Source organism: Rhinatrema bivittatum, chromosome 3 (genome assembly GCF_901001135.1).
Source record: "Rhinatrema bivittatum chromosome 3, aRhiBiv1.1, whole genome shotgun sequence".
NCBI lineage: Eukaryota > Metazoa > Chordata > Amphibia > Gymnophiona > Rhinatrematidae > Rhinatrema > Rhinatrema bivittatum.
In genome coordinates this window covers 345,804,268-345,827,834 of record NC_042617.1, presented here as the reverse complement: position 1 = coordinate 345,827,834, position 23,567 = coordinate 345,804,268, and the positions used below count along the sequence as shown (strand labels likewise).

At 44.5% G+C, this 23,567-nt stretch overlaps 1 protein-coding gene across 5 annotated transcripts in view; it reads left to right on the top strand.

Moving 5' to 3' along the window:
• The window catches only part of KLHL32 (kelch like family member 32), a 502,881-nt gene that overhangs the window by 116,591 nt on the left and 362,723 nt on the right, over positions 1 to 23,567 (top strand). For all 5 annotated transcript variants that reach the window (XM_029595391.1, XM_029595390.1, XM_029595392.1 and 2 more), the window contains one exon: positions 5,586 to 5,693. In XM_029595391.1, coding sequence (XP_029451251.1) covers positions 5,586 to 5,693 — 108 coding nt within the window. The remainder of the gene's footprint in view (positions 1 to 5,585; positions 5,694 to 23,567) is intronic.

The window sequence follows — 23,567 nt, the reverse complement described above, 5'->3', positions numbered from 1 at the left end:
CTGACCCGAAGCCACATCAGCTGAATGAGGCTGGTTGCAGGTTCCTGCAACCGGAGTGGAGCAGTAGCCTAGTGGTCAGAGCATTGGGCCCTAAACCAGGAAAGCCAGGGTTCAATTCCCACTTAGGGGATTACTAAAGGCAATTTGCCTCTCCCACTGGCAAAAATAAATGTGGTGATTAACCTTTTTTGAATGCATATCCAGCGCAGCTCACTGCTTCAACGGCAGGGGGTGGGAAATGAAGAAATAGGATTTACATCCAGACAGCGTCTAACAAGGCATTGATCTGAGCAGTATGAGTATACAAACATCGGGGTAACTTGCTTGATACGACGGTTACTACCCTCAAACATTAAGCCTTATACTTCACTTTGATGCAGCTCCAACACTCCTCTCCGCATCGATGGTGGGGGTGGAAGGAAATTAGAATCAAAAAGTTACCAATAAGGGCCCTGAACTCAGGGGTCGAAGTAACAGATAAGTATGAGAAAATAAGTGTGAAAGCTTGCTGGGCAGTCTGGATGGGCCTATTGGTCTTTTTCTGCCGTCATTTCTATGTTTCTAAGTGTAACAGAAACGCAGGCAGGATCGTGGCAATAATGGATCCACAAACCTGCTGAAAGAGGAGGGGTTTTAACTGCAGGACTGCACAGTTCCCAGAAGTATAGGCCAGGCTTGCGGCTGCAAGCCTGTCTGAAGAGTTGGATCAGGTATTTGGCGAATGTGGCACCATCAGGTAGCTTGAAGATTGGGGAACAAACGGTGGAGTACAATCAGTGCATATTATTTTTCCACTGTGAGCAAGAGGTAAATAAATGGCTGTAAATGTATGTGATGGGAGAAGGCAAATGATGAGGGAGGAGGAAAGAGGGAGGATAGGAGGAGGGGGATTAAGGAAGAGGGAGGGAGGGGAGAAGGGGGTAGGAGCTGGCAGCAGGAATCGCATTCAAATGTTATCTCTGCTGCTGCGGGGCCAGTCTTGCAGCTCTTATCACAAGACTGGCCTCATGGCAGCAGGAGATGAGGTTTGGTTAAACTTGACTCCTGTTGCTGATCGCACGCCATGATCTGAGAGCCCACCACAGCGAAGGAGAGAGAGGACCAGGGACCGCCAGCGAACCTCATCCTGCTGTGGTGGCTAAAGAAGAGGCCCAGGCCCTGAGAAAGAGTTTATGCATGAGCCCATGTGTTGTGAACCTTTGTGGGTGGGTGGGTAGGTAGGTATCTGCCTGGAAACCTGTGTGTGTATGATTGCATATTGTGGGAGAAAGAGTGAGTGTGTGTATATGAGATTGCATGTGAGACAGAGAGAGATTGATTCTCAAATGAAGGTATACATTTTCTGTACAATTTGATACTTTCTGCCAGAAGGAAATCATTCAAGTGAGAAAAATGTGAAGGCTCTTTGATTTCTGTACTATTATGCATCTGGTTGATTTCCTGCTGTATTTTCTCCATTTTTTAAATTATTTTTATCATGTTTCCATTTTAGTTCTCTTCCTTATCCTGCCTCTTTTCTCTTACTTAATATTACTGTATCCCCTTTTCCTTTCTGCTCTTTCCTTCTCTTCTGCCGTATCTCCTGCATTATGCTGGAATGTTATGCTGTAAGACTCGCAGACTAAGGTAGCACACAAAAGGAACCCGGAAAATAAAACCTTGAGAATTGAAAACTGCTCAGGAGGTGCTCGATAGAAAGCTTCTGAGACCAGTAAAAGTTTGGGAGCACGGTTAAAACTAGGGGTCAAAGAGTGAAAAAATAATCTACTGTGGTATCAGAGCCTCAGTTATTTCTGCCTCAGCATTGGGAAGCTCATAAATAAAGAAGTCCAACAGCCAGAAGGCCCAAGAGCTATATGAACTCTATCCTATTAAATTCAGCTCTACTAGACATTTATCCCAGCAGCCTATGTTTGGCAGCTGTAGTCTGAATTCTGCTGAATCTTAGAATAAGCAAGTTGTAATGTGTAGGTCTAATGTGGCATGATGGCACGTTTCCCCTTCCTCTGGCAGCTCCCAACAACACCTCCTGCACCGTTGCATGCCTGGAACAGGAATGTATGTTGTAAGCCTCATGCACCTTTACAGTCCCACACTACTGCTGCCATCGGGCCTTGGATCATCCACTTCTTTAGTAAGCTTATGTCTGTGCTGCAGGGAAAAGTGGCAGACGGGGGTCTTTTGAGGATCACTGTCACTGCTTGACTTTTCCTTTAGGCGGCAGGACCTAGGCTCATCACCACCCCTTCAGCTCCCGTCTCCTGCCTGCCTGCTCTCTGTGTCTGTCTGGCTGAGCATGCCAAACAAACATGCATGCAGACACGGATAGATAGAGCCTCAACAATAGGTTCTCTTGCTTTTCTGTGAAACACATCTAAAAAAAGAGACTTCTAAAGATCTACTTCACTGTATAATACCAGAGTGAAAACTGGGAATGAGCCTTCTAGGATAGGGTTGCCACATTAGCCAGGCCTATCCGAATAGGCTGATACAGTCCTGGTTTTGCCCATTGCATGCGATTTCCCAAAGAAAATTAGGACTACATTTCCATGCATACGATGAGGCATACCTGGGACTGGATCAGCTTTTTCAGGTTGAGCTGTGAGAAGTAACACTCCTATTCAAGGATTCCACAGTCCTGCAGCGGTTATTTAGTAGTTACTCGGTGTAGTATGGTCGTCAGGTCCAGAAGCCTCAGAAATACAGTGGTGTGCTAACAGCTTAGGTTAATTTCTTCCAGAACCATGCCAGCTGCTCAGGTTTTCCCCCATGCAAGAAAACTCTACAGCTACAAGAATGTAGACTTAACAAAAAAAAAAAGGTACTTTCCTAGTGAAATATGAAAACAGACCTGTTTATTCTCTGAGTGGAATGTTTTCACGGACTGGATAGGCACAAAATACAGGATTTAAAATACATTGCTAAGTAGCTCTGAAAGACTTGGACAAAGACCATATATTTCTCGAATGATATTATTGTATAGTATGAGTAGACCTATTGGTCCTTGAGAGAGCTGTGATCGTTGTAGACTGTGACATTTTAAAGAGACAATAAAAAAGATATAATCCTTGAGCTTTCAAGACCTTGCAGGCATCCAACTTCACAGTTCCGATATTTGAAGATGAGAGGTTGCCGCACGACACTTCATTTTTTTCAGTTTTATTCATTTGATTATCATGTGTAGAGGGGTGGGGTGGGCAGAGGTCTCACAAGATCCCCCTGGGGGGACTTTCATATTTTAGTGGGGGCTATTGCAGGCATCATGGCCCTATTAGCACCAGCCTGGGAGCATTGTATTATTTTATTAGCATAAAATGACCTAATAATCAGCTGCTTAGCATGTATTTGCAGAACTTATGCAGTTCATTACCATTACCATTATTTTGGGTTAAATAATGCACAGTATTTAAAATAGCCCGCATTATTGCTGCATGATAAACGCCTAATGCAGCTTAGTAAATAAACCCCCAAGTTTTTATCTGAGTCAATGGAGGGTGAACTGCCTTGCCCAAGATCACAAGGAGTATCAACGGGATTTGAACTCTGGCTTCCCTGGTTAACAACTCTAATCAATAAGCTAGTCTTCTACGCCTATAATGCCCAACTAGGGTTTCAGAAAATTGATGGAACTGAACCTTTGTTAGTGTCAGTGCTTGATTTTTTTGTATGGGGAAATGGATAAGTAATTCAATATTGTTAGTACAGTTGGATATATCTGCTGCATAGGATTCAGTGAATTATGAGCTGCTATTAGAGCAATTGCAAGGGTTAGGAATCTCTGCTATGGTATTGAGATGGTTTACTTCTTTCTTGACTAATAGAACTCGGAGTACAAAGATTAGGGATAAGGTTTCCTTGCGACGATTGATAAAATGAGGGCTACCACAAGGGTCTGCCTTGTCCTCCTTTCTTTTTAACATTTATTTGAACATGACTGGTAAACCTTTTCAGAAATTGGAAGTTAGATATTTTATTAATGTGAATGATTTACAGTTTTGTTTATCTTACGATCCAAATGAAGTATTACCAGAGAAGAAATTTAAGTAATGTTTGGAAGAGGTACAATTGTGGTTAAATAATCAGATGTTAGTTTTAAAAGTAAGTAGATATGGTAGTGAAGATGTAAGGCAAGAAATATGTGTTGGGGGAGTGACTATTCCAATAGTACAAGAGGCTCGTAATTTAGAGAGAGTCCTCGGCTCTAGGAGCCCAATATTCACTGCTTCTTGTATAAGTAACTTTAGCCAATATACCTTATCTGGCTAAGATACAAGGGATATTCAGTGGCATGTCTATGCTGCTGAATATTTGCGTATATCTTCTTACTTAGCCAGATAGGTTACATCCAGCTAAGTTAGACAAGCTCTATGGCTGGTGGTCTCTTAGGAGGCAATTTTCAAAACTGCAAACAGGTGCAGAGTCCGCTGTTACCTTAACTACGGGTTTGCAGCGGTTCTGAAAGAGAAAGTATGCGCATCCTTTTCCTTTGAAAAGTGCCCATGGAAAAAGGTACCTGCAGAGATTTACACAAACTTTTATTGCGGATATGTTTTCCGTCCAAAACAACGCGCGTACCCAGGATGGTAAGTCTAGGTTAGAGGCCTTTCTTTCCCCTTAAGTTTGGAATGGTTATCGACGGTCAGGAAGAAGTTGATATCCTTGGGAAGGCTTAAGTAAACAAATAACTGCTTAGGTCACTGTGGAGTTGATACTCAAAAGATTTACCTGGCTAAAATCGAGTTTTAGCTGAGTGTGTGTGTGTGTATATATATATATATATATATATATATACACACACACACACAATTAATAAGATAAATTTGTAAGGTTAAAACATTTCAAGCTGTATGAATTTAGATAGGTACAAAGGGGCCAGGCCAGAGGTGTTCCTGGGGTGGCCTTTCAAATTTAGGGCCTCACTTACTAAGCATGTTCCCATTAGTGAGCTGGACGATATTCACTGCTAATGAGCTAAGTTTAGTCCGATAAACCCAGCAGTGCCTGCTCAAATTCCAAGCAGGTAGATTTAGTTAGATATTCAGCCGCACAATAGCCGGGTAGGTGTGCCTGAATATCCATGTAAAGATAACTGGATAAATTAACCATATTGTTTTACCCACTCAACTGAGTTTTGGAGCCAGTTCTCAGCTGCAGCCGAAAGTACCCACGATCACTGGCTAAAACTTAGCTGGCGATCTCAAGCACATTGTCAGCCACAAGAATTAGCGGCAGAAAATTCACCTTCTGTAAATCTAGCTGCCCTAAATTGGACTGGCTAGCTATGAGCCTGCTGCTGGTGTTGGCTGCATAAATATAGCGGGCTAAATGAAAATCAGTGCTAAGTCAGCTAAGTCGTGAGCCTGCTCCTGTAATGTCTCTGGAGCCACCCTTTTTTTTTTAAGTGGCTAATTTTGTTTTCCAATGAATTTGTAGGTGGCTAAATTTAGTCACTGAGCAGATGAAAATTTTCATCCCTTGGGATCTAGCCACTTATCTCTATAGTTAGGCAGCTAGATCCCTTTGGAAATCCATCTCCATGTAATATTCTAACATAAAAAAATGTTTTTTTTTTTCTGTTTTCACAGGCAATGTTCAGTCTGTGTATGGTTGAAAGTGGAGCAGATGAGGTCAACCTGCATGGTGTTACCAGCCTTGGCTTGAAACAGGCCCTGGACTTTGCCTACACTGGGCAGGTACAGTATAATTTGTCATTTCCAAGGGCGATCAGGAAGTGCTGACCAAGGGTGAATTAACAAAGGCAAAAAACCACTCCAGAATAAAGATTTTTCTTAGATGTGAGTCATTTAGTAATTTTTATACATGAGAAATCTGTTTGCCAGTCTATAAGCGAAATTTCTAAGTGTTTCCTGACTATTACTCTGCAGCCACTACACCAAATATCATAAAATGAGATAACATTTGAAAACCTGCAGTGCCTACATTCCAGTCTATAGGTGAGGTCATGAGAAAAGGGTGAAATTGTTGCAGCATCACATCTGCCTTTGCAGTTGCTATGGAACTTTTTAAAGCTGAATCCATGCACTGTGTGAATATTGCAGAATTTCATGTTTGGGCTGGATTTGGGGAAGTGTGCTCAAATGTGGAGCTTACTGTTCTTGCATTCCAAAGTTCAGGGTATATTTCCATCTTCTGTACTTTTAGCCACATTTGTTGGAGGTATTCTTGGAGTGTGTTTTGAGTGGTATCAGAAAATAATACTCGTAGATTGTATTTTCACATGTCTATTCTTTATTTACCATAAATATTCTACCCACACAAAAAGTTGCAAAAGTCTATATTGGTATTTTCGACTGGGAGCAAATTTCAAAGGTAAATTTGGTGCAAAATTAATGGATTTCATTCTTTCTCCCAGGACAAGCAGAATGGTAGTCCTCACATATGGGTGACATCATCAGGATGGAGCCCAATCACGGAACACTTTTGTCAAAGTTTCTAGAATTTGACTGGCACGCTGAGCATGCCCAGCATGCCACTAACCCTGCATCCAGCAGGGGTCCCCTTTCAGTCTCTTTTTTTTTCCACGCAGCAATAGTCTCGCGGTTCTCAGGAGCTCTGTGAGAATTCCTCACGGAACTTTCTTTAAACTTCCAAACCTTTTTCCCCATCCCGGGGTCCACCATCAATCTCTGCCGATGCCGGTAAGTTTTTACATCATTCTTTGCGGTCGGTTCCCGGCGGTACTTTCATTGGTGCCTGTCTGCCACCAATTATGCGCCGCCCTTCTTTTTTGAAAAATGGCAACCAGTTTTCGAAAGTGCCCTGAGTGTACGAGGACTATGTCCATTACGGACTCTCATGAAGTTTGTGTCTTGTGCTTGGGGCCTACCCACGACATCCAACGGTGCACTAGCTGTGCCCAGATGACTCCAAAAGGCCGCCGGGCCCGCTTAGATAAGATGGAACACCTATTCAAGCGTGTGTCTCTGCCTAATCCAGCCAAGAGTACATCAGGTCGAAAGCCTTCATCTTCATCGACTCAGTCGCCATCGACGTTTCAGCTCCATCGAAACACTGGTGACCGCCCGTCACCAGCATCCATGTCTATCCATATCTAGAAGATTGGCTGCTCAGAGGTCCATCCAAGGAAGTAGTACTTCATTCCCTCCATTTTACCATCAGCCTACTACAATCCTTGGGGTTTCTCATAAACTATCCCAAGTCACATCTGACTCATCACACACCCTCTCGTTCATCGGAGCAGATCTAAACACCATCCAAGCCAAAGAGTTCCTCCCACAGGACCGAGCACGCACATTATCAACCTTGGCCAAAGCAGTACAGACTCGCCGAACCACCACAGCTTGTCACCTGCTAACTTTGCTAGATCACATGGCGTCCATGGTTCATGTTACCCCAATGGTTCGACTAGCCATGAGAGTAACACAATGGACTTTAAAGTCCCAGTGGTCCCAATCACATCAATATATGTCCCACATTGTCCACGTCACCAGCCAGCTTTGTCTCTCAATAGCTTGATGGACACAGGAGTCCAATCTTCAGATAGGACTACCCTTCCAACCTCCGGAACCTCAAATTACACTAACAGATGCCTCCAACCTGGGTTGGGGAGCCCATGTCAACAACCTCCAAACCCAGGAAACCTGGACCATGGCGGAAGCAAAGCACCAGATAAATTTTCTGGAGCTCAGGGCAATTCGTTATGCCCTCTTCGCTTTTCAGGATTGCCTGTCCAACAAGGTAATCCTAATACAAACAGATAACCAGGTAGCGATGTGGTACCTCAACAAGCAAGGGGGCACAGGCTCTTACCTGCTATGCCAGGAGGCAGCGCAGATCTGGGCCTGGGCTCTGTCCCATTCCATGCTACTGAGAGCAACTTACTTGGCGGGCGTGGACAATGTGATGGTGAACAATCTCAGCTGGAACTTTCATCCCCACGAATGGTCCCTAGATCCCACTGTAGTGAACCGAATTTTCCACCAGTGGGGCCGTCCGCACATAATCCTCTTTGCATCAATTTACAACCACAAAGTGGACAATTTGTACTCTATACCACAGCCACAAGATACCAAGGGATGCCTTCGCCCACTAGTGGACAATGGGTCTTCTATATATCTACTCTCCACTTCCACTCATCAGCAAGACTCTCGTGAAGTTGTGGCAGGACCGGGGCACAATGATCCGCATAGCCCCTCACTGACCGTGGCAGGTTTGGTTTCTCATCCTGCGTGACCTCTCAGTACAGCAACCAATTCGCTTGTGCACAGATCCAACTCTAATAATGCAGAACAACGGACTGTTGTGTTAGCCGAACTTCTACTCCCTGTCTCTGACAGCATTTATGTTGAAAGGTTGATACTACAATCCCTTAACCTTTCTGACAATGTGTCCCAGGTCCTCGTAACTTCAAGAAAGCCTTCTTCTAGGAAATCTTATCACTTCAAATGGAAAAGATTCTCCTTGTGGTGCACAGCAAAGGAAATAGATCCCTTTTCCTGCCCCACAACAAGGTTCCTGGACTACCTCTGGTAACCTCTCGGAGCTGGCATACAAACTTCCTCCATCCAACTGCATGTCAGTGCCATAGCCGCTTACCACAAAGATATAGGAGATGCCCCGATCTTGGCGCAACCACTTGTAGGGAGCTTTATGAGAGGCTTGCTACAACTGAAGGCCTCTACTGCATCCTCCGGTTCCGGCATGGGACCTCAATGTTGTGCTAGCACGGCTCATGCGACCTCCATTCGAGCCCCTGCACTCCTGCGAGCTACGTCATCTCACTTGGAAAGTGATCCTTCTAGTTGCTATAACATCAGCTCGCAGAGTCAGTGAGCTACAGGCACTGGTAACATACCCACCTTATACCAAATTTCTTCACGATCATGTGGTACTCCGCACTCACCCTAAATTCATGCCAAAGGTAGTTTCTGATTTCCACTTAAATCAGTCCATAATACTTCCTACCATTTTTCCAAGACCTCACTCACACCCAGGCCTCACTCACACCCAGGGCTGGTTCAAGGGTATTAGGCGCCCTAGGCGAAACGTCAGCTATGCCGCCCCCCCCCCGCCTCCACACACAATTAACTTACATTGTGCATTAATGAAAATAACGAAGTCTGTATTTATAACAGAACACTTATTTGACATTTTTATGCCATGTAAACCATTGAGATGATTTGTCTTATCGACGGTATAGAAACTCTTTTATAAATAAATAAATAAAAATAAATAAAATAAACATAAACCAAAGCTATACTTGTTGCTCAAACAAAAAAAGCAGACACATCACATAATATTAAATAATTAAAATGGCAGTCAATCAAGAAAAATAAACTTAAAAAGCCATCTTTACTTACCCCCTCCAGCAGCTCTCTTACTCCTCTTCCATGCAGGCTGTAGTACACACCAGAAGGAGCAGTAGTGGCTAAGCTCTATACTCATGGTCCTCTTCCTTAGGGCCCATGTCTCTCACACACACACACTATCAGTCATGCCCCCATGACCAGTTTCTGTCTCTCACACACCAATCACCTCCCAAACAGTCTTTGACAAACACACCAGTCACCTTCCTGAACAGTTTCTCTCATGCCATACACACACAGGCTTCCCACGCCCGTGTTCCACTTACATATATGGGCTTCTCACTCTCATAATCACTTTCTCTTTCTCACACACACTCACCAGTCTCTCACTCCCATGCTTGTTCTCTCCACATGCACAGGCTTCTCATTCCCATAATCACTTTCTCTTTCTCACACACATACCCAGAGTTCTCACTTCCATGCTTTTTCTCTCTTTCACACTCACACACACACACACACACACACACACACACACACACCAGTCATCTCTCTGAGCAGTCACTTTCATTGTCTCTCACATATACACATACATCAGCTCTCTGACCAGTTTCTCTCAATCACACCCACATGCTCTCGATCAAATACATTCTCTCACTTACACACAGGCTCTCAATCACACACAGGCTAGCTGGCTGCTTCTCTCTCTTTCTCTCACTCACTCCCCCCCCCCCCCCCCCCCCCCCGAGAACAAATGGTAGCTGCCGCAGCCTCCTCCAGCCCCCACAGGCCAAGAAGGAAGAATCCCATCGGCCGCAGGAGGCTCGTGCTGCTGACTCCTTTCCCGATTACCAGCTGCTTCAATTGCTCAGGGGCCGATGCTGCTGTCGCCGCTGTTTTTTTCATGCGGCATGGCTCTTTCTCCTTCCCGCCAGTGGCGTAGCCAGAATTGATTTTTTGGGTGGGCACAAGGTTAACATGGGTGGGCTGTAGGCATGCAGGTCTACTAGTTGTTTTTTTACTGATAAATAATGCCAAATTATGCAGCATAGCATTCACATCTTCGCCTAAGTATGAGGTTTACTTAATGATACAAACATAATTCACGGTGATTTGTGGTACTTTAGCCTTCTTATTATTACGATTTTATACACGGCTCCTACCTGTCCATAAATTTTGAGAGAGCGGTTGTATTGCTTATATTTAAATTGCTAACATCTCAAAATATAGATATATATTTTTACCTTTGTTGTCTGATCTTTGTATTTTTCTAATCAGTTGGTCCTGGTCTCTTTTTCCCATTTTTTCCCTTATAGCTCATTTCCTAATTCCTTTTCAGTGTCTTTCTTCTATTACTGTCTTCTTCCCTTTCACACACACACACACACACACACACACACACACACACACACACACACACACACACACACATACACACTTTCTCTCACAGACTCCCTCTCACACACTCAAGCTGTCACTCTCATATGCTCTCCCCCCCCCCCCCCCCCACAAGCTCACATTCAAGTTCTCACTTTCTCACCCCTCCCCAGGCTTATATTCTTATGCACACACAGACGCACATCCAGGCACCCATTCTCACCCACACACATAAACCCAGACTCCCATTCTCACCCACAAACCCATGCTCCCATTCTCACCCACACATATTCAAGCTCCCATTCTCATCCATACATATACACATTTAAGGTACTATTCTCATCCACACATACACACATACACATTCAAGCACGTGCACAGCTTCCGCTTTCTCCCCCAGAGCAGGAAGATCAGCTGCCTCTCCTGCTGCCACCGGCCTCCTGCTATCTTCGGGCGTCGGGCCATACTGCCCGCCGAACTTCCTGTCGGGGGGGGGGGGGAGCGGAAGCGCAGCGCACAACGTCCGCTTCCTCCCTCCCCCCCCCCCCAAGCAGGAAGATCGGCGGGCAGTACAGCCCGACGCCCGAAGATAGCAGGAGGCCGGTGGCAGCAGGAGAGGCAGCTGATCTTCCTGCATTGGGGGAGGAAGCGGAAGCTGCGCGCGGCGCTTCCGCTCCCCCCCCCCCCCCCCCGAACAGGAAGACCAGTTGGCCATACGGCCGCAGCAGCGCTTCCCCATGTGTGCCGTGATGGCGCGTGAGGCGTGGGTTCTCTTGTTCGCTGTCGCGGGGATGGGATCCCGCGACAGCCTTGCAGTTCCAGTGCCAGTTGGGTGGGCCTGGGTCTAAGTTGGGTGGGCACCTGCCCACCCAGGCCCACCTGTGGCTATGCCATTGCTTCCCGCGCATCACTTCCTATTCCGGGTCAGGGGGGGGCGGGAAGAAGAAAAGGGCAGCCGCGGATGCAACAGCTTTTTTTTTTTTTTTTTTTTGCACCGCGGGGCAGGGGCGGGCTGCCGGCAGCGGCTCTTATTTTATTAGGGGGGGGGCGGCGGCTTAATGCAGCTCTTTTATTTTTACCGGGGCAGGCTACGGCTCTCTTAATTTTACCGGGGCAGTGCCGCCCCCGGGAAGCTGGCGCCCTAGGCGACCGCCTAGTTCGCCTAGTGCTTCCGCCGGCCCTGCTCACACCTCACTCACACCCAGGCCTCACTCACACCCAGGTGTGAGTGAGGCCCTGCATTCCCTTGACTATAAACGTGTGCTAGCCTTTTATTTGGACCGCACTGCAGCCCAGAGGAAGTCCACCCAACTGTTTGTCTCCTTCGATTAAAACCAAACAGGGAGTTCTGGTGGGCAAGCAGACCCTGTCCACCTGGCTGGCGGACTGTATTTCCTGCTGCTACCAACAAGCAGGCCTTCCGCTACAAGGATGCGTGAAAGCGCATTCAGTAAGAGCCATGGCAACGTCAGTAGCGCACCTCTGTTCTGTACCTATTACTGACATCTGCAAAGCTGCCACATGGAGCTCTCACCACACCTTTGCAGCTCATTATTGTCTCGACAAGGCTGGCAGGCAGGATTCCATCTTTGGCCAGTCTGTCCTTCGTAATTTCCAGTTTAATAACCCAACTTCCTTCCTGCGACCCACTGGAAAACTCTGCTCTACCCAAAGCCACCTCGTTGTTGTGCCTGTTGCACGTCATTGGGTGCTTTTGGTTCACGCTAGTCGGGCATTCTGTAGCTCGCTATTCACCCATATGTGAGTACTACCATCCTGCTTGTCCTGGGAGAAAGCAGAATTGCTTACCTGTAACAGGTGTTCTCCCAGGACAGCAGGTTGTTAGTCCTCATGAAACCCGCCCGCCAACCCGCGGAGTTGGGTTTGCTTACGTATTATTATTTTATTTTTCGCTCGTACTTCTGCTACAAACGAGACTGAAGGGGGACCCCTGCTGGATGCAGTGTTGGTACCATGCTGGGCATGCTCAGTGTGCCAGTCAAAGTTCTAGAAACTTTGACAAAAGTGTTCCGTGATTGGGCTCCATCCTGATGATGTAACCCATATGTGAGGACTAACATCGTGCTGTCCTGGGAGAACACCTGTTACAGGTAAGCAACTCTGCTTTCTCTTAGACATTTTAAAGGGTAAATCATGTAATATTGCTTTTCAGACTTTGGGCCTCTGCAAACTTTCCATGTATGCATGTGAATAAACTTTAACATGAATGTCAGTAATGCTTGATATGAGCAGACAGAAAGAAGTTCTCCTGTCTGCTTGCTTTGCATTTGAGTGAGAGTTGGACAGTGGATGGGGTTATTTTTGAGTTGGGAGGTCAGCAATTGATTTTTTTGTCATTTCAGTGGGAAGGGAGAGGGGGGCGGCTTAATTTTAATTGGGAATAGGAGGGAGGGGTCTTCTTCATGTGAATTGGTCCCAGGGAGAGAAGTAGGTGATTGGGGGTCTTAAAAAAATGTTGTTTACTTGCTTAGGAAGGGTCAGCCCTCTGTAGTTAGACCTGCTATTGCAACACCTAGATTTGGCTAGCCAACAGGCCGATACAGTAAAGCGCGACCGCGGTTACCCTGCTTCTAACCCGCTTCTAACTCACAATTTGGCCGCGTAAGTCCAACCCGTGATTCACTACCCCTTTAAACTCATCCTTACCGCTTCTTTAAATCAACCGGTAACCCTCTCCGCCCGCAGCATGTAAATGAGATGTAAACGCTTCGATTAGCTATTCCCTCCCATACAGCAATGTGCGCCCCGATTATCTCCTTTTTAACCTGTAGTTTTGCCGCGCGTTTAACCTGCTAACTTACCACCTACCCTTACCCCTGCGTTAGTGTGGAGCGTCGGGTCAGAGAGATGAAATTTCATGGGCTAACGACCCCCTCACCCCCCGGGACCCTTACCCTGGCGTTAGTGTGGTGTGACAGCAATAGGCAGGCTCCGGTCAAAATCCCCCCCCCCCCCCCCCCTCGAAGCAAGGTGCAGGGCGAAAATCGACATGTCATTAAAACAAAAGTAAACAAAGTATAATAAAAGTAAACTTACTGCATGTGAATTTTCCTTGAACAGTCCTCTCTCTCTCTTCTCCTCCCGAGGCGCGTACTGCGGCTCCCCTGCCTCCCGGGGGCAGCCGGCGGCGAAAGCGGTGGGCGGGCGAAAGCGAATGAATGCACGCCCGTACGCGGCGGGAGCCGGCGGGCGTGCATTCATCCAGCGGAGGGAGCCGGCGGCGAAAGCTGCTTCCAGCAGCCCCCGCCGGCAAAGGTGAATGAATGCGCACCTGTGTGTGCAATTTGGTCGTTCAAGGCATGACGTCACGACGTTTGGCATCACGGCGTGTGACGTCGGCGTTCGCTAATGCACTGCCTTGAGCGCCCAAATTGCATTCATTCACCTTCGCCGGTGGGGGCTGCTGGAAGCCGCTTTCGCCGCTGGCTCCCTCCGCTGGATGGATGCATGCACGCCCGCAGGCGAAGGTGAATGAATGCACGCCTGTGTGTGCAATTTGGGCGCTCAAGGCAGTGCATTAGCGAACGCTGACGTCACACGCCGTGACATCACGCCTTGAGCTCCCAAATTGCACGCACAGGCGTGCATTCATTCACCGCCAGCGGGGGCTGCTGGAAGCTGCTTTCGCCGCCGGCTCCCTCCGCTGGATGAATGCACGCCTGCCGGCGAAGGTGAGTGAATGAATGCACGCCCGCCGGCTCCCGCTGCGTACGGGCGTGCATTCATTCACTTTCGCCCTTACGCTTTCGCCCGCCCGGGAGGAGGAGAGAGAGGACTGTTCAAAGAAAATTCACATGCAGTAAGTTTACTTTTATTACTCTTATTACACTTTATTCACTTTTGTTTTAATTTTCGCGCTGCCTTGCTTCGGGAGGGGAGGGAGAGGACTCGCAATCCCCCCTGGTACCTGTCATTTCAAACGTCATTTGAAATGACGTTTGAAATGACAGGTACCAACACACCCAGGATACTGTATAGGCGCTGTATAGCGCTCTATACAGTAAAATGGATTTCGCGGGCCTAACGCTTCACGGACGTTTCTTGGACGCGGCTTGCATTTGCATGCTATTTAAATACAGTATCGAGCGGTAGGTGATCTGAACTGTGCGTGCGGCAAATGCGGGTGCGCCCGGCCATAACGCACCTCTTCCTACCGCATCGGCCTGCAAGTTAGGTGGCTAGTACTACAAATCTGCATGAGCTGCCTATCTTTCTCTCCTTCCCTTGACCTTACCTCACCCCTGGACCTGCCTTAAATTTGACCAGCTTAAGTTAGCCGCCTAGTGAAACCAGGGAAGGATTTGATCTAACCGACTAAGTGCTTATTTAGCTGGCTATATCCCTTAGAAATTGACCTCTGTGTTACTGTGCGACCATGATAAATCTTTTTGCATGACTCATTAAGTGGCCTTTTCATGAGCTTGTTAAATGTTTTTTGCAAGCCCTTGCTAAAATTGGTTTTATTGCAAAAGCCTCTTTACTGGATTATACAGGGAAGTTTGCAGGCCTTCTCCTATGTTAGTTTCTAGAAGATGTGAATCTTGTGCCCTCCAATGGAGATGTTAAGAATTGCTTGTAATACCTGCATTAGCAGTGCTTTTGCATCAGAACAGCTTCAGTACAGGTTTCAGCATCTCATATTGCAATGGATGCTGAAACCATTGCAATATGAGAGTACATGTAGGGCAATTCAGAAAAAGGTCAGAGGCAGAATTTAACAGTAAAGCATTTTTATTACATCAGATGCATATATGGTTAAACAAAGGTATTTGCAAGTTATTTTTGGTATATGAAAAGTATTCACACCTCTGTGTGCATCCAAATAAAATAAGGGTTGGGTGACAATAGTAAAAAAAAAAAAAATAAGAAGAGGGCAATTTTTAAAGGGATTCTGCCTGGATAAAGGAGAAAGAACCCTTTGAAAATTGCCCTACCCTATTTGTAGGGAAGAGGAGTAGAACTGAGAAGGGGACCCCGATGTGGTGCTTAACCTGCATATTTTGCACTTGTGAAGTATGTGGTTTAAAGGGTTCCCTGCAGCACTGCAGCCCATGGGATTTTTAAAGGCAGTCTCTGCAGGGAGTTTCCCTTTAGAAAAAGCTGGCAAGTCCCTGAGGAGGAGAATTGTAAAAGCTTTTTCCTCAGGTTAAACAAATCTTCATTCATTCATTCATTCATTCATTCATTTATTTATTTAGCGGCTTTTCTATACCGACATTAGTGGGAACATTATGTCGGTTTACATCAAACTATAGGTAGAAAATACAATGAACAGGGGAGGGAAATGGGATTACAGAGAACAATAACTAGAATAATGGGTTACATAGTAGAGGAGTGAAAGACAAGTGCAAGAAACAGGTTAACAATAACGTAACAGTTTAAACTAGAAGGCATGGGAATGGGCTTTTTGAAATTTGCATGCTCTATATGCAGATTAAATATGTGTGTAGGGCTTTGCACACATAAATGGACTTTTGAAAATTGCTATTTTTACATGCATAATTCCTTTGAAAATTCACTCCATAGGGCTGAATTTTCAAAAGGTTTTACATGTGTAAATGGGCTTTTCAAAATTGCTACATTATAATTAAATATGCTACTTTTACACTGTAACTCCTTAGGTTGTATGTGAAGTAATGGAGTGTAAAATGACTTGCCCAAGCTCAGAAAGAGTATCAGCAAGATTTGAATCCAGGTTTCACTGGTTCTTTGCCTATTGCTCTAAGCACTAGGCTCCTTCTTCACTTAATAAAGTGGTGCCGCCTACAGCTTGTTTTCTGACCTTTATTTCTATGCATTCAGATGGACTAAAAGCAAGCACACTATTTTATTCTGTCCAGAAGCTATGATTTGATGTAACTGAAAAAAATCCTGAAAAGATCATTAAACCACAGCACAATTTAAGTTAGAATTGGAGATTATTGAAAGATTATTGCCAAACCCCAAAACCCTTTCATTAGTTGCTTCAGTTTGTCCAGTAACAGATTCAGTAACAGCGAACATCCAGAATTCCAGTTCCAGTCTGGCTCAGATAGCAAACATCCAGAATGCCAGTTCCAGTCCAGCTCTGAAGCCTGCAGTTGTTATCTAGGAGCATAGGAAATTGCCATACGGGGTCAGCCTGAGGTCCATGAAGATCAGCATCCTGCCTCCAACAGTAGCCAATCCAGGTTATGAGTACCCAAACATTAAATAGATCCCCATGCTACTAATGCCAGTAATAACAGTGGCTATTCCCTAAACCTGATTAATAGCAGTTTATGGACTTCTCATCCAGGAACTTATCCAAACTTTTTTAAAACCCAGCTACACTAACTACTTTAATCACATCCTCTGGCAATGAATTCCAGAGCATAATTATGCGTTGAGTGAAGTAATTTTCTCTGATTTGTTTTAAATGTGCTGCTTGCTAAATTCATGGAGTGCCCCCTAGTCCTATTATCTGAGAGAGTAAATAACGTTTCATATTTGCCCGTTTTAGTCCTGTCATGATTTTATAGACCTCTGTCATACCCCCCCCCCCCCCCCCAAAAGCCGTCTCTTCTCCAAGTCCTAATTTCTTTAGCCTTTCCTCATAGGGGAGCAGTTCCATCCCCTTTATCAAATTGGTCACCCTTTTCTGTGCCTTCTCCAGTGCAACTATATCGTTTTTGAGATCCAGCTACCAGAATTGCACATAGTACTCAAGGTGCGGTTTCACCATGGAGCGACACAGAGGCATTATGATATTCTCCATTTTATTCCCCATTCCCTTTCTAATAAATCCTAACATTCTGTTTACTTTTTTGACTGCCGCAGCATACTGAGCTGTCAATTTCAATATATTCACTATGACGCCTAGATCTTTTTCCTGGGTGGTAATTCCTAAAATGGTACCTAACATCATGTAACTACAGCATGTGTTATTTTTCCTAATATGCATTACCTTGCACTTGCTCACATTACATTTCATCTGCCATTTGGATGCCCAGTCTTTCAGTCTTGCAAGGTGGTCCTGCAATTTATCACAACCCACATGTGATTTAACTATGAATAATTTTGTGTTGTCTGCAAATTTGTTCACCTCACTTGTCATATCCCTTTCCAGATCATTTATAAATATATTGAAAAGCACCGGTCCAAGTACAGATCCCTGAGGCACTCCACTGTTTACCCTTTTCCACTGAGAAAATTGTCCATTTAATCCTACTCTCTGTTTCCTGTCTTTTAACCAGTTTGTAATTCACAAAAGGACATTGCCTCCTATCCCATGACTTTTTAGTTTTCTTAGAAGCCTCTCATGAGGGACTTTGTCAAATGCCTTCTGAAAATCCAAATAAACTACATCTACCGGTTCACCTTTATCTACATGTCTATTAACCCCTTCAAAAAATGTAGTAGATTTGAGAGGCAAGAGTTCCCTTGGGTAAATCCATGCTGTCTGTGTGCCTTTAAACCATGTCTTTCTATATGTTCTGTGATTTTATTCTTTAGAATAGTTTCCACTCTTTTTCCCAGTACTGGTCAGGCTCACTGGTCTATAGTTTCCCGGATCAACACTCGAGCTCTTTTTAAATATCAGGATTACATTGGCCACCTTCCAGTCTTCAGGTATAATGAACGATTTTAATGATAGGTTACACATTTTTACTAATAGATCTGAAATTTCATTTTTGAAAGAATAACTACTCTATGACTCTCTTGTTAATTTCTTCCAAACCTTCCTGCATACAGGAAGAGATTCATCAGCCAGGCTTTGTGCAATTATGAAAAATTTATTTTATACAGCTTGTGGCACAACACATGAGCAATCAAAGCTTTTCTCCAGTGCTTTATTTACAGTGTAGCAAATACTAATAGTCTGTTTACTTTAGTAACACCCTTCAAATGACAACATTTCCACATTCACAGTCTTCCCTTCTTACTCATGGTTAGGACAGAAATGTTACAGAAGCTGCCTTCTCTTGGCATCCCTGGGGTCTGACTTGCTCCTGAGCCTGGGCTATATTTCTGCTCGGGGGAGCCACCCTGCACCCAGAATGACTTGTCTTAAGGTGGAACGGGACCAGATGGTTGGGATTGATCCTTTACACTGTTGTTTCTCAGATATGCTCCTTCACACAGCTACATGTAACTCCATGTCCGGGTGATGACTAACTACCCATGGGGGCCATAAAATAATTTATATATCTTGGAGCTGGCTCCATTTCCACTGTCTCTCTCATAGGTCTCTTGTCCCATGGCCGGGTTCTTTTACTGGCAGGGGGAAGGAATTTCTCCTTCAAGGCCCTGGGTGGCAAGAGTGCTGCTTTTTCTTGTACCTCTAAACAGGATTTGGAATCTCTGGAAGTGACATCACTAGGATTAAATTTTCATTTCTGTGGTGTTTATGAAGGTAAGTCTTCTTTCTGATTGAAACATTTAGAAGCCTATTCACTGAACAGGATTAATAAATTAATGCAGGGGCAGAGATTGGAGGGGGGAGGGGGTAACCAAGCTCCACCCTAGCTCTATTACCCTATTCTGTCACAAGCTCCACTCGCGTTCCCACTGCCTATTTTTTACATTACTTTTACAGTTAATGTCTTTGTATCTTACCTATAGTTTTCACATTAATCATGGGAGTGTTATTGTTTCCCAGACCAATTAAATGCTTGATGCTAGAAAACTATACATAGTGTTAAGAGGCAACAACAACGTTAGTAATAGAAATGTAAGTATTAAGTGACTATTTGTGATCAAAGTCCACACCCAACACACAGAGCCCTCTATCAATGGGGGCAGAGCAGGATATTTTCCCCTACACTTCACCACAGAAAAAAGTTCTGGTTTCATCTAAGTAATAGAAACACAAATTTCCTCCAATACCTGGTACATTGTGAAAATACAAAATCCTGGTAAAAAAAAAAAACAAACCAAAAACCACTCGGCATATATGTAGCAAACCTGCCATAATACAGTAGCACTAACTCACAAGACTCCAAAAGTAACAACTCTACCTATGATTTGGCAACATTGCAAATATTACACTGGGCCCAAGAACACCAATACACTTCCTGTTGGAAAAACACAGTGAGCAAGACCACTATGGATCCCTACACAGAAATGACATGCTAGCAGAATACTTCACCTTAGTCACATGCAAAATGACCCTCAACAGAAATACCATCAGGTACAAATATACGTGCAATACCTCTGTCTGTTATATAACACTATAAATATGCCAGAGGACAATAGGCTAATTCTCAAGCCCACCAACTCCTTAATTTATTGTGTATACAAAAACATTTATAAATTATACAATATAGTCAAGTGTGAGGCATCTATACATTTAGAATGGATTCTAAAATATGATCAATACAATTTATTGATCCCCAATCATACTCCATAGATACCATTCATTCATAAAAACCAAAATGCATATATATCATCCATAATACTACATTGCACATCTAAACAAACCTGTGTAACATATATACAGTTATACTGAGACCCATTAACAACTATTCAACTGTTCCTACGAGATTTCTCGTTTCGCCTGCGTATCCAGGCTTCTTCAGGGAACCTCTAGATTTTATAAATACGGGTCAAATATCATTTACAAAAATGAATTTACAACAAATTCTTCAATTAAACATGTATAGTATGTATTAAATTTACAACAAATCTTTTAGTTAAACAGGTAGTATGTTCTCAAATTTTCACTCCATCTAGTAGTCTTCTCATGACGATATTATGTATCTCTCCCCACTCCAATTGTTGTCCTCACACAGCTATTGACTGGAATATATCAAAAATAAATAAATCAACTCACTTAAATATCACACAACAACCTTAAATCTAAAAAGTGCCCTAATATACTCTTACCCACATTCACGAACGTATAATTATTAAACGACCAGACTCTGCTGCCCTCCTTTATCTTCCGGGTAAAACTGTTGTATCATTTACAAACTCAGAAAATAACGCCGGCTGCCTTCAACAGGCAGTATGTCTTTGAAAACCTATAACATATATAATAAATTACAACCATTCTACTATTACTGCTATCAAATAAAGTCACTTCCTTAACACTTACTACTGCATCGTTTCTTTGCACTTACCAAAATTTAAACCTCCATAAACTCTCAATCTCAAGATCTTGAACTCGCCACCTTCATTTGGCATAAAGTGCTTTCAAACATTGTTACTAACCCGGCCGGTTACTTAGTTGCTCCCTTCTTTCCAAATGCTGTTACCTAACTGTGCGGAGCGCCATCCTTTTAAATTACATGTATCCTATCCGATACAACGTTACTGGCGTCCCAGACTACGTCATGACGTCTGCAACGTAGTTTTCTCGGATTTCATAATAATTAATTAAATATTTCATCCGCGCAAATACAAAATAAATTGATGCCCATATACTATTATTACCAAGTCCAATGTGCGTTACTTCCATACATAAATACCTAACTTTAATCCACACCATCCTTTCAATGCATGCATATGTGCATGCATATGTGCATGCATATGTGACCACATGCATATGTGACCACATCTCAACGTACCTGGGGTCACTATGAATTTACCCGATCTCTCATTATCAACTCCGTGTATCAAAATTCAACAGAAATATGCAGACAAAAACTAGAATGGTAACCTCATGAGATGCCAATTGGCTACCACTGTGCTAGCAGAATACCTCAAACTTGCAGAACACAGAGCCTCACCAAATGGAGAACAAAAAAAGAGACCACAAAGTAGAAATAGAAATGTGCAGACAAAAGTTAAACTGGAAACCGCAACAAGGCCGACTCTATTATGCAGTGGAACAATGGAAAAATCACCATCACCATGCCTCATAAAACATCAAATAAAATCTAGAAAAATAAAACATTCAAATTAGTAAAACCATACTAATAAAAGTTCAATGTTAAATGTTACAAAGCTCAATGTAAAATGTTACAAAGTTCAACCTAAAATGTTACAATGTTTCAATGTAAAACAAGAAGTCTACATTAATAGGCTCCTCCGTTACGCTGTAAACCAGTGTGATATGTCCGATGAACATCGGTATAGAAAGAAAAATAAATAAAAATAAATAAATATTTCAGAATAGTCAACGAATAGAGCCTCCAATAATTTACAAACTCACATAACTGTTTAATATTTCCTCAAAAACAAAATATTTAAAAACAGCAGACACATCAAATAACACTCCAAAATTAAAACTAGTAAAGATTTAAAAATCTCCCATTCTCTATAGCTGGGATCTTTTGATGGCCAGTCACCCTGAGAATGTTATGGATTGAGGGAGAGGGTGGCCACACAAATTTTATCCTTTCTGACTCTCACACTCACACTTACATATTTATTTATTTATTTATTTATTTAGAGATTTTTATATACCGCAGTACGTAAAGATATACATCACCGCGGTTTACATTTAACAATAACTTAGCAATAGGCTTTACAATTGACATTATTAATAAGTATTAATTAGAATTAATTACAAATAACAGGATTGACGGAAAACAGGCTGTATAGACCGTGGACCATCCATTAGTGTTTAACATACAAATGAAATTGAAGTAACTAAAAAATATTTACGAACCAACACTAAAACCATAGGGGCGGATTTTCAGAGCCCTGCTCGCGTAAATCCGCCCAAAACCGGGCGGATTTACGCGAGCAGGGCCCTGCGCGCCGGGAAGCCTATTTTACATAGGCCTCCCGGCGCGCGCAGAGCCCCGGGACTCGCGTACGTCCCGGGGTTCTCGGAGGGGGGCGTGTCGGGGGGCGGGGCCGGAGCGCGCGGCGTTGCGGGGGCGTGTCGGCAGCGTTTTGGGGGCGGGTACGGGGCGTGGCTACGGCCCGGGGGCGTGGCCGCGCCCTCCGTACCCGCCCCCAGGTCGCGGCCCGGCGCGCAGCAGGCCCGCTGGCGCGCGGGGATTTACGTCTCCCTCCGGGAGGCGTAAATCCCCCGACAAAGGTAAGGGGGGGGTGTAGACAGGGCCGGGTGGGTGGGTTAGGTAGGGGAAGGGAGGGTAAGGTGAGGGGAGGGCAAAGGAAAGTTCCCTCCGAGGCCGCTCCGATTTCGGAGCGGCCTTGGAGGGAACGGGGGGAGGCAGCGCGGCTCGGCGCGCGCAGGCTATACAAAATCGATAGCCTTGCGCGCGCCGATCCAGGATTTTAGTGGATACGCGCGGCTCCGCGCGTATCTACTAAAATCCAGCGTACTTTTGCTTGAGTCTGATGCGCAAGCAAAAGTAGGCTGATCGCGCTTCTTTTAAAATCTACCCCATAGAGCATATAATACAATAACGGTGCTGAGAGGGAATACAAGTTCTATATTGAACAGAGGATAGTTCTATTATATAAAACCAATTAAAATATCATAATCGGGGATAGTGCGGGCAAAAGGGAGAGGAAGAATTTTGAGGGGGGATAGTGGGTAGGAGGGACAAGGAGCAGGGGGATAAAAGGGGGGTAGCAAATTGAATGGCATTTCAGTTTAATTGGATATCATTGTGTGAAAGCTAGTTCAAATAACCACGTTTTGAGGCCTTGTTTGAATTTCTTATGGCAAGGTTCCAGATGCAGGTCAGTGGGCATCTTGTTCCATAGGTTGATTCCCGCTATGGGAATCAACACACTCAGCAGACACTTACCCACACACAAGTGTGCACACATTTCCACGCATGCAGGCACTCTCTTACACACAAGTAGGCAGGAAGGCACTCTCACACGCAGGCAGACAGGAAGGAAGGCACTCTTTCACACACAGGCAGGCACTCTCACACACCCATACACACATGCAGGCAGGCACTTTCTCACTCACACATATGCAGGCAGGCAGTCCAGGGCTTCATTTTTAGCCACTGTAGGATGGGCTCTGCGGTGGCCTGGGCTGCTTTATTTATT